The following is a 12,003-nucleotide window of genomic DNA, read 5'->3' as shown; positions in this document are numbered from 1 at the left end:
GCTCTGGCAGGAAGGTTCACAGTGTTTCCGTGCGCTGCTCTGGTTCGCCACATGCTGGCCACATGACCCGGAAGCTGTACGCCGGCTCCCTCAGCCAATAAAGCGAGATGAGCGCCGCAACCCCAGAGTCGGTCACGACTGGACCTAATGGTCAGGGGTCCCTTTACCTTTACCTTATCTGAGCTTGCAGCCATCCACAACGAGCTATCATTACTATAGGGTGTTGTCATGGCAGTTAAACATATATATGACTTCTTCACAGAGTTGGAAGGTAAGCTCACTGGCGGCTGCTAGCAATAATAGCAACCTTGACAATGTGTTTCTGACTACCAGATGTTGAGGATTAACAATATGAGGTGGATATTGCCGTCACGCCCTGCAGGCGAACCTCCTTGAGGCTTCTGTCTAGCCACTGCCAACAGAGCGGATGCTGAGCTAAATGGACCATTGTTGCAACCCAGCATGCCCCTTCGCAAAGGTACACAGATCCAAATGTTAAACCACAAATCCCATAAAACGGAGGCATTTGATTCAGATTTAATTTAGATTTCTCTTTTTAAAGCAAGAATATAATTCCTAGACAACAGTGCCGCCCAGAGGCCAGCGAGTCACAAGTGTACCCCTCAAAAGTTTATTTGACTAATTATCCTAAACAACAGTGCCACCCAGGGACCAATGAGTTACTAGCAGGTTTATTTAAGTATATATTAGAAGAAAACTATATGAATTCCAAATAAAGCACAGTAGCCTAGTCTCCAGCCTAAGCAGTATGAACTGTATGCAGCATGCAACTTCCCCCAACCCTCCAGAGCTTATTCAGGGAGGGTATGGGGTTCACGTGGGGGAGAGGAAGTGTTTTAAACAAAAATTGCCCTTATAGAGTCCATACATAGGTTCCCTATTGGTAGGAGAGAATAACAGAGGCCAACCAGAGAATATTGAGAAGCAAAGCAGCTAGTAAGCTTGATCTTTATTGATCTGTTGCAACAGGGTGCTCCCCTCACCCACAGGTGAGAGGAGGGACCCAGAAAAATGGCATGCAAGGCCTTATAAAGACTTTTGAAATTGCCATCCTGTAGATCAAGACCACCCCCAGAAACATCATACATACATCACAGAAGGGGTGTAACCTAAGACCACCCCTCAGATACATCATACCTACATCACAGAAAAGGTGGTCTAAACAGAAATTTGAATGTTGTTTTTCCTCCTGTCCTTGTTTATCTCCTGTCTGGCAGGTTACTTGATTGGATTGCCTGGGGAGCCTGGCCAGTCTTTTGTAATGATAAATACTTAGTTCCTGGGCCATGCCACAAGCTCACACCCTATTCAAACACAAACATACCCTTAAGACAGGATTTGTGAAGGAAATGACAAAGGGAGGTTTCCCACTTTGACCTTGCAGAGAAAACATTTACTCAGTTTAGGAATCAAAATGGTTCCAGGTTGGCCTTCCTGTGCTGATCTATGTACAGTACGTGCTTGGTTGGTACACTTATGAACATTACCATATATCTAAGACCATAAAATTCCTATCACAATATCCCCCCCTTATATTGTTGGAAGGGACCCAAGAGGGCCTTCTAGTGTGACCCCCTTGCAAGGCAGCAATCTCAACTCAAGCCTCTAGGCCAGATATCCATCTAACCTCTGCTTGAAAACCTCCAAAGGAGGAGACTCCACCACTTTCCCGGGGAGTCACAGGAAGAATTACAGCCCAAGACTACAAACACCTGGATGGCTCAGATGGTGAGGGCGTGGTGCTGATAACGCCAAAGTCGCAGGTTCGATCCCCGTATGGGACAGTTGCATATTTGGGTTCATAGAATCATAGAATCATAGAGTTGGAAGAGACCACAAGGGCCATCGAGTCCAACCCCCTGCCAAGCAGGAAACACCAGCAGAGCACTCCTGACATGGTTGACAAGCCTCTGCTTAAAGACCTCCAAAGGAGACTCCACCACACACCTTGGCAGCAAATTCCACTGTCGAACAGCTCTTACTGTCAGGAAGTTCTTCTTAATGTTTAGGTGGAATCTTCTTTCTTGTAGTTTGGATCCATTGCTCTGTGTCCGCTTCTCTGGAGCAGCAGAAAACAGTCTTCCTCCTCTATGTGACATCCTTTTATATATTTGAACATGGCTATCATATCACCCCTTAACCTCCTCTTCTCCAGGCTAAACATGCCCAGCTCCCTTAGCCGTTCTTCATAAGGCATCGTTTCCAGGCCTTTGACCATTTTGGTTGCCCTCCTCTAGACACGTTCCAGTTTGTCAGTGTCCTTCTTGAACTGTGGTGCCCAGAACTGGACACAGTACAGAACTGGACTAGATGATCCTCAGGGTCCCTTCCAACTCCACGATTCTGTGAAACTGTTATCTGGATTTGCCACCGATCAGCGTGGGAGTAGCCAAGAGGAGGCAGCTGCCCTCCGAAAACAACACAAATCCGAGGTTCTGCTCCCCCTAACAAAGATCCTGGCCATGCCCACCCAGATATGTTGGGTTTTTAAAAACACAGATAGTTTCTCATCATATTTATGAGAAACCTCCCAACTCCTTTCCCGCTTTCCACGCCACTCTTTTTTATTTCATTAATAATAATTTTTAATAGTTTTCGTTTACAATCCAGTAACAGCCTCATTATAACAATACCAATTTATAATACAATTATTCAGTGCTTTTTTCCAAGGGGCGGACGCATACCCCTAAACATTTTGTGAATTAAGTTTGGCCTCATTGAGGGGCAGTATTTCAATGAGTAGAAAATGAGAGCACCCCTAAATATTGTTTTAGGAAAAAAGCACTGCAATTATTAATACCAATCGTTCAAATACCTATTTATAATTCTTCTTTTTTTTAATTTTAAACCCCTTTTCACTTAACAATAGGAAGGGAACCTACCCCAAACGATGCTGACATAAAAACCTTATGCATGTGCCAATTTGGAAAAACGAATTTTTTTTAGTGTGTTTACCCCCCACCCTCTCCTCTTTCCCCACTGGATACCACATTGCCTTACAATGAACATAACCAAAAGACTACTGATGATGTATTGAATTTGTATTGAATTTATTGATGATGATTGAGGATGGCGATGTATTGATGTATTTATTGATGATGATGATGTATTGAATTTATATACCGCCCTATGCCCCGAGGTCTGAACCAGAAAAGAGAGGAGAGAGAGAGAGAGATTGCACGTTCCTTTGTCATTCATGAAAATCTTTCATAAAAATCATTTTTAAAAGCCCACAGAGCTGACGCGGACTCCAAAGCAGCCAGCTTGTCCTCCTAAACCATAGAGGCTGAGCTGCAGAGCGGCGCCCGGAAGGAGCGCGCCGGAAGGGCCGCGCACGCGCGTTGTTGTTTCGCTCGCGTCGGTCGTGAGGAGAGACGCGAGGGGCGGCGAAGGTGTGCTGCGCGCGTGTGTTTGGACGCCCAGCCGTCCCTTCCGCGGAGCCCCGGTGCGCGCGATCCAAGGGGAGGCGATGGCGCAGGCGTTGAACCTCAACAACGAGGTGAGCGGAGGGGGAAGGCGCCCGGCGGGTTGAGGGTGACCGGTCGGGGAAATGCGCGCGCGGGGATGGCCGCGAAACGGAGTCGAGGGCGGGAGGTCTGCTGAGCGAGCATCAAGGCCCTCCCAATACACGCCGCCTTCTGAGGGAGTCGTTGCGCGGGGTTGGACTGGATGACCCTTGGGGAACCCTTCCAGCTTCGTGAAGCTCATCCCACCGCTGGGCAGGAGATGTCCAATTGCAGATTTAGGCGTGGGACCTTGAAGTATTGGCTTCGGATGAATTTAAATCCCACCGGTCTACTACCCTTAGTAAAATAGAAAACAAAAGGTAAAAGGCGTCTGGATGGTTAAGTTCAGTCACAAGCGACTATGCAGCGCTCATGTCGTTTTTCAGAGTGATGAGTGCTGAACCCCCATAGCCCATGGGTAGTCAAACTAAGGTCCGATCCGGCCCAATCGGCTTCTAAATCCGGCCCACGGAATCAGCGCGTTTTTACATGAGTAGAATGTGTCCTTTTATTTAAAATGCATCTCTGGGTTATTTATGGGGCATAGGAATTCGTTCATTCCCCCCCCCCCCAATATAGTCCGGCCCCCCCCCACAAGGTCTGAGGGACAGTGGGCCGGCCCCCTGCTGAAAAAGTTTGCTGACCGAATTCAACTGGACTTTACCATCCAGGGATCCTTTGCCTTGTAAAGGTAAAGGGACCCCTGACCATTAGGTCCAGTCGTGGCCGACTCTGGGGTTGCGGCCCTCATTTCGCTTTATTGGCCGAGGGAGCCGGCGTACAGATCATGTGGCCAGCATGACTAAGCCACTTCTGGCGAACCAGAGCAGCACATGGAAACACCATTTACCTTCCTGCCAGAGCGATACCTATTTATCTACTTGCACTTTGATGTGCTTTCGAACTGCTAGGTTGGCAGGAGCAGGGACTGAGCAACGGGAGCTCACCCCGTCACAGGGATTTGAACCGCCAACCTTCTGATCGGCAAGCCCTAGGCTCTGTGGTTTAAGCCACAGCGCCACCCATGTCCCTTACCTTTTATACCTTTACACCATTTTATATTGTAAGCTGCCCTGGGATCTAAGGTTAAGGTTAAAGACCCCTGGACAGTTAAGTCCAGTCAAAGGCGACTATGGGGTTGCGACACTTATCTCACTTTCAGGCAGAGGGAGCCGGTGTTTGTCCACAGACACTTTCTGGGTCATGTGGCCAGCATGACTAAACTGCTTCTGGCACAACGGAACACCATGACGGAAGCCAGAGTGCACGGAAACGCTGTTTACCTTCCCACTGCAGCAGCACCTATTTATCTACTCGTGCCGGTGTGCTTTCGAACTGCTAGGTTGGCAGAATCTGGGACAGAGCAACGGGAGCTCACTGCCGCCAGGATTCAAACTGCTGACCTTCCTGATCAGCAAGCCCAAGAGGCTCAGTGGTTTAGACCGCAGTGCCACCCGCTCCACTACTCTTAGTATCACAAGATCGTCATGATAGCACTTGGACTAAAATGGTGAACCCAACGCTTTGCGTTTCTGGTTTATCACCGCAACAGTTATTAACACTGGGCTTTGGTGAAGCAAATAATTAAGTCAGACACCGCCTAATTTGGCCACCAGAAGGAAATTTTGTTTGTGGTATAGTTATTTGCCACCTAGTCATTTTGACCTGTTGGCACTATCTGCAAAATGTAACAATTCCAAAATACAGGTGTGCTTTTCCTTACGCAAGATGGAATATACTTCCTTCAGCTGTACTTGAGGGTCAATTTCAAAAAATCCTGCTGGAAAAACAGTTATGTCTCTGTGGAGATGGCAGTATTCAGTCAGTGGCTCATGTGCTTCTGGCTTGCACTCTTTATAAAGATTTGAGGAGTGAGGTTATTACCCCTCTATTATTGTCCATGCGGGGTCGCTCAACTATTGCTGCTGTGTCCTTTCTTCCAGCAGATCAAGATAATCAGGTGACAGCAAAATGCATTTTTTTTAGGAGGGAGGGGCAATTAGAATAAGATCTATTCTTTGATTATTATTATAAACCTCCAGAATGTATTTTGTATAATTACGTTTTTACCTCTATCCTTGGTATATTTTATTTTATTGCTATGGCTAGTGGCTGATGCAAATAAAGAATGCTTCTTCTTCAGGAGCTCTGCTTCGGCTGTTTTGGCTTTATAGTGCTGCTGCAAAACTCCTGAGCTTGCTCAGTGTCCGTTGCCCTGCAGATATCGAGAGCAGTGTCCATTTGTTTATCCATAGGGTCATAGAGTTGGAAGGGACCTGGAGGGTCATCTAGTCCAACCCCCTTCATAATACAAGGATCTCTTTTGCCCAGCGTGGCCCACAAACCTAAGAGTCTCATGTTCTGCTGACTGAGCTATCCCACACAACATTTCCCAGGTGCCTTTTCTTCCTCTTAGAACAGCTGCAGCCCCATGCTCTGCATGTTTACCCTCAGAAGTAGACCCTGCTAAGTGCACCAATTAAGGGTGCAGTGAGTTGCAGTATTGACTTTCCCTCTCGCCAAAGGGCCACTGTGTTAGGTCACATCCACAGCATACATTTAAAGCACTGTTCTAACATGGTCATGGCTACCCACAAAGAAGCCCGGGAAATGTAGTTTCTTAAGGGTGCTGACCTCACAGTCCTCCTATTGCCAGCACCTTTAACAAACTATAGGGTTCTCCATGGCTGTTAAACTGGTATAAGAGCACTTTAAGTCTGCGGTGTGGGTATCGTCTTAGTCTTTTACAGCAAAAACAACCGAGTGTCTTGTCACACCTGAAAAAAATAATCACATTTATTATAGCATACCTTTTTTTGCAACTTTTCAAAATGCATGTTTATATTGATTAAATAACCTGTGGTCCACAAAAGTTTACGTCTTAATACTCCTTGTGTTGACCCAACATTTGGTTAAAACATTAACTTTGCCTTTCCTTCACTTCTGTGACTTTTCTTTTCTCCTCCTTTCTTTCATTCACACACACCTGTCTTCATTATCTTCTTTTCATAGTTAGTTTTGTGTTTCTTCTCTTTCCCTGTTTCATAGTGTTGCTGTGCATTTTCTGTGCAGAAGTAAAAGAGCTGAAAACTGAAAACTCTGTTGAGTGGGCAGGTACTACTGCCAGTGGTGGCCTTACTGGTGGTAGCCAGCACAAGCCCTCCAAACAGGGAATTGCAGGAGTAGGGAAGGTGTGGAATAGGAATCCTATTAAGGATTTGCTGGTTCAGCTACTGGTTGGGTCTCTATGCTGCACCAGCATGGATTGGGTGCAGTGAAAACCGGAAGCTTGTGGCCATAAGTGGCAGAGCTGCAGATGCATTGTTCTATACTGCTACTTCTGCCTGGGAGTTAGACTCGCTCCCTAAGGCTTACAAAGTACTTAAGGACACCAATTGTGAAGGAGAAGGTTGGATTTCTTCGCACGTGTGCATCTCTTTTGTGATTGCATGGAACAGCATCATGTCCTTGACACCTGAAGAAGTAGGTCAATTTCTAAGACTGTAAATGATGAACTTCTCTGTCCTCTAGTGTCCCACCGTAGATCCAGTTAGATCCCTTGACATTCAATTATGATTCTCTTATTTGACAACTTCCAGTGGGATCACTTTGTCAGTCTGTTACACCAAAAAACAAAGCAGGTGAAGTAAACTCTAGTTCATGAAAGCTTATTCCATAGGCTTTAAGGTATCACAGGATCCCTTATTCTCTTTCATTGGGTGTTTGATATATTGGATACTTGCACCAAGTTTACCCTTGCTATCTTTTATGCTTTTTAACATTAGTTTTAATTGTTTGATAGTTGTCATGCTTTATTCTTATTTTAGTTGGGCTTTGTATTTTGGTTTTTTGCTGTTTTTATTGTGAATTGTATTTTCTATTTTAGATTTAGATCTGACACACTTGCAAGTGCTAAAAAATACAAGAAGTGGTAGAAAATGTTTGAGGTTACTAAAGGGATAATATGTTCCGGCAATACATTTAATTTTGCAGTTGTTTGAATATCAGACTTAGAACTTAACACTGGTTTATAGTATATGATTTTTTTGTTAAACACACACTATACTTACCGTATTTTTCGCACCATAGGACGCACTTTTTCCCCTCCAAAAATGAAGGGGAAATGTGTGTGCGTCCTATGGTGCGAATGCAGGCTTTCGCTGAAGCCTGGAGAGTGAGAGGGGTCGGTGCGCACCAACCCCTCATGCTCTCCAGGCTTCGCACACCCCTCCGCAAGCAGCAGGAGCCCAGCGCTGGGCTCCCGCTGCTTGCGGAGAGGTGCCTGCATGCCGAAGCCTGGGCGCGCTGAGCTCAGCGCGTCCAGGCTTCGCGGACCTCTCCGCAAGCAGCGGGAGCGTTCCCGCTGCTTGCGGAGAGGTGCCTGCATGCCGAAGCCTGGGCGCGCTGAGCTCAGCGCGTCCAGGCTTCGCGGACCTCTCCGCAAGCAGCGGGAGCGTTCCCGCTGCTTGCGGAGAGGTGCCTGCATGCCGAAGCCTGGGCGCGCTGAGCTCAGCGCGTCCAGGCTTCGCGGACCTCTCCGCAAGCAGCGGGAGCGTTCCCGCTGCTTGCGGAGAGGTGCCTGCATGCCGAAGCCTGGGCGCGCTGAGCTCAGCGCGTCCAGGCTTCGCGGACCTCTCCGCAAGCAGCGGGAGCGTTCCCGCTGCTTGCGGAGAGGTGCCTGCATGCCGAAGCCTGGGCGCGCTGAGCTCAGCGCGTCCAGGCTTCGCGGACCTCTCCGCAAGCAGCGGGAGCGTTCCCGCTGCTTGCGGAGAGGTGCCTGCATGCCGAAGCCTGGGCGCGCTGAGCTCAGCGCGTCCAGGCTTCGCGGACCTCTCCGCAAGCAGCGGGAACGCTCCCGCTGCTTGCGGAGAGCTGCCTGTTTGAGGGCTGGGGTCGGGGGAAGCTCTAGCTTCCCCCGCCCCAGCCCCGCACCTGGGGGGGAAATAATTTTTTCCCCTTTATTTCCCCCCCAAAAAACTGGGTGCGCCCTATGGTCCGGTGCGCCCTATGGTGCGAAAAATACGGTAATCTGCTTCTCGCTGCTGTCCAGCTTGATCATGCAGCACCACGGCTGCAGTTTGTTGTGAGTTCTCTTCTTTTCATATCCATGCAAAGCACTTTTGCATCGGAGATAGCTGTTATTGGGTAAGAACTGCATGAGTGTCTGTTGCTGACTAGGAATCGGGAGTAGGGACAAATACTTATTATTTTATTCAACTTCTAAACTGCCCTTCGTAATCAGTTACGATCCCAGGGCTGTTTACAAAACCAGTGTCATATTAAAACAATGACGTTCCACCAACAGTTATATTTTAATCAGAACAGCAGGACTTTGCTCATACTCCCTTCTCAAATTAGCTTCCCCAAAAGATCAGGGTGAAGAGGTAAGTCACCAGCTGGGTGCCAGTAATGATGTCACCAGTCATACCTCCAAATGAAGTTTCATAGACAAGATGCCAACACAGAGAAGGCCCTATCACATGTCATTGTCACATGAGCAGAGTTAAGAACAATGTTTTCCTGCAGATCTTAATGTACAGGCAGGATAATATAGGAATATGTAACTACAAGTGAAGAAGCAATTGTGCTGTATGTGTGTGAATATTATTGATCTCATTCAAGTCTCTGAACTGTTGGGAAAAGAAAAATAATCTTTTCATACATTGGTATGAAGCAGGCTTCATTTAAGGTTAGTGTTGGGGCAGGGAATGATCCCGATTTGCAATTATGCTTGCGATCTGGAAACAACCTTTTCCCGGACACCTAAACAATCAGGGACGCATCTTTAATTTGTATAATAGAATTTTGTTTCTTCCGGTCATTACTTTTTGGCGGAGAATAATCTAAAAGAAAAAAATAAGATGGAATGGTAATATATTTAAAAATATACTCGTAAAATGGCTTTATGCGCATATTATACTTGAAAATGTTGCTAGGTGGCAGCACAAAATAAGTAATAAGCTCCTCTTAACCCCCACCCCTGCACTGCTTGTACAAGTTCTCTTGCAAATGTGCTTAATTTACAAACTGATTAATTTAAAGCCTTAAATATATGTACTGTTCCAAACAGAATTGTGAGATGTATTCTTTTAGGACAGAATCCCCCGGCCCTAAATTTATGTATACATTTTTAATAGCACTTGGGCATTTAGGGTGAAACTTCAGGACTTCATTCTGCTTTCCTGTAGATGGAACATAGCAAAGCCCTCTCACTTATTTTGTGAGGATTTTGCTCTAGTGGAATAAATACCACTGCTTTGTTTCTCCCATTGCATCTGTTATATTTAAGACCACATAGCACCTGTCCTGAAAGACCTACATTGGCTCCCAGTACATTTCCGGGCACAATTCAAAGTGTTGGTTCTGACCTTTAAAGCCCTAAACGGCCTCGGCCCCGTATACCTGAAGGAGTGTCTCCACCCCCATCACTCAGCTGAGGGCCTTCTGGCGGTTCCCTCACTGTGAGAAGTGAGGTTACAGGAAACCAGGCGGGGGGCCTTCTCGGTAGTGGTGCCCGCCCTGTGGAACACCCTCCCATCAGTTGGTGGTTTCTTCCTGCTCATGCACATCTCAGAATACCATTTCTAATCTATACAAATCAAATAAACAACTATCTGACTTTTAGAATACATCTGAAGGCAGCCCTGTTTAGAGAAGTTTTTAATGCAGGGATAGGCAACCTAAAGCCCAGGGGCCGGATGCGGCCCATTTGCCTTCTCAATCCGCAGGCAGTCTGGGACTCAGCATGTTTTTACGTGAGTAGAATGTGTGCTTTTATTTAAAATGCATCTATGGGTTATTAGTGGGGCATAGGAATTCATTCATATTTTTTTTTCAAAATATAGTCCAGCCCCCCACAATGGCTGAGGGATGGCAGATCGGCCCACGGCTGAAAAAGGTTGTTGACCCCTGTTTTAATGTTTGATATTGTCGCTTTCTTTATTATTTTTATTATTAATATTCTGTTGGGAACTGCCCAGATGGGTGGGGTATAAGTAAATAATAATAATAATAATAATAATAATAATAATAATAATAATAATAAATGATAATAATTTTAGTGAATCAAGTGGAATTGTAAGCTAGGTGAATCAAAACAATTTGTGTATATTGTTCAGTGGGGCTTACACTGTTAGAAATATATTTAGGACAGTATCCATTGGTCTAGTTTACATGTGCATTAGCAGGAAGGTTCACATGTCACACAAAATTATAGCTTTGTGAGGCATGCATTAGCAGGAACAAAGTATTGATAACTTAAAATTTGTGTCCTCTCTTCTCCTCTTCCTTCCCTGCAGCTGCAACAAGTTCTACAGCAGTTTCTTCCCCTGCTTTCCCTGAATCCTGGATTGTCTTGTTATCCAGACCAAGGATCATACTTTATAACAAACTTTGGTAGGTTTTAAATCAAGCCAATGTCTAACTGTGGTTTCTGAAGCTCACTTGTTTAACTTGGAGTTTGATAGAGAGCACGATCCTTGGTCTGGACAACACACGAAGTTGATTTGGTAATGGAAAGCAAAACTTAAAAGCTACCCAACTTGTCCACCCAGCTACAAGGAGGAGAAGTGGGAAGGCTGGTGGTTTCTTCCTGCTCATGCACATCTCAGAATACCATTTCTAGGCTATAGAAATCAAATCTTGAAAGTAGGTTTAGAACTGAAAGGTCATTTCCTAGCCCTTATGGGTTGTAGCTTGCAAAAGAGGTCTGGAACTACGATGGCCAAAATACTCACAGATCTGAAGTATAGAATGAAAGAGTAACAGAAACCCGGATTTCATGAAACTTTGAAGTGCTATAAAATTAAAACTGTTTGAGATAGAGGGGAAATATTTAAGGGGGTTTCTTTCAACCATAAGGGAAGGGTGTACACCAAGTTTCATCAAAACCCAAGACGGTGGGTGGCATGACCCCATTGAACTGACGTGGAATGACCTGGAGCGTAGCTGGCCACAAACTTCACACACACACTTCCCTCTGCCCAGAAATAGGCTGATTTCCCCCCCTTTAATTTCTAAGGATAAGAATGATGACCAAAATTTAGACTATTATAGTAAGTTGATAATTCTGCACATCTACCAAGTATCTGCTTCATAGAACTTTGTCAGTGTTTGCTAGAAGGCATTGGCAGACTGTATTCAATTCAATTTAGTCTTTTTATCCAAAGGCATGAATGTGTAGATTGTTAAGAAGGAAACCATTCTTAGGTTGCCCTAAGCCTTTCTTCATCCCTTGAGGATACGTGTAACAAGTTTGTCTCTTGTTTAAAATAGTTTAATATTCTCTAGCAAGTTCTTTAGTAAGAATTTCCTGTGATGGATTGAGTTCTGCTGAAAAAAAATCTCTTGACATTCTTTCGGACCATGTCAGTGTTCTCAGCAACCATTCCGATAAAGCTTATGAAATTTCCAAGCTCAGCCTCTGAGATAGAATTTAGAAGAACATTTTCCCCCTAGGATCTCTTCCAGCAGCTAT

At 45.5% G+C, this 12,003-nt stretch overlaps 1 protein-coding gene across 2 annotated transcripts in view; it reads left to right on the top strand.

The window, feature by feature from the left end:
• Positions 1 to 3,363: 3,363 nt before the first annotated feature.
• The window catches only part of SRFBP1 (serum response factor binding protein 1), a 43,271-nt gene continuing 34,631 nt past the window's right edge, over positions 3,364 to 12,003 (top strand). The window contains exon 1 of one of the 2 annotated variants that reach the window (XM_081930709.1): positions 3,364 to 3,520. In XM_081930709.1, the coding sequence (XP_081786835.1) occupies positions 3,491 to 3,520 (30 nt within the window). In that variant the 5' untranslated portion in view covers positions 3,364 to 3,490. Of the gene's footprint in view, positions 3,521 to 3,644; positions 3,848 to 12,003 lie in introns of those variants that run through there. The other variant, XM_081930710.1, reaches the window with a different exon arrangement.

The sequence above is a fragment of the Podarcis melisellensis genome (genome assembly GCF_964234715.1).
Source record: "Podarcis melisellensis genome assembly, chromosome: 11".
Classification (NCBI taxonomy): Eukaryota; Metazoa; Chordata; class Lepidosauria; order Squamata; family Lacertidae; genus Podarcis; species Podarcis melisellensis.
This window is presented reverse-complemented; position numbering and strand designations above follow the sequence as displayed.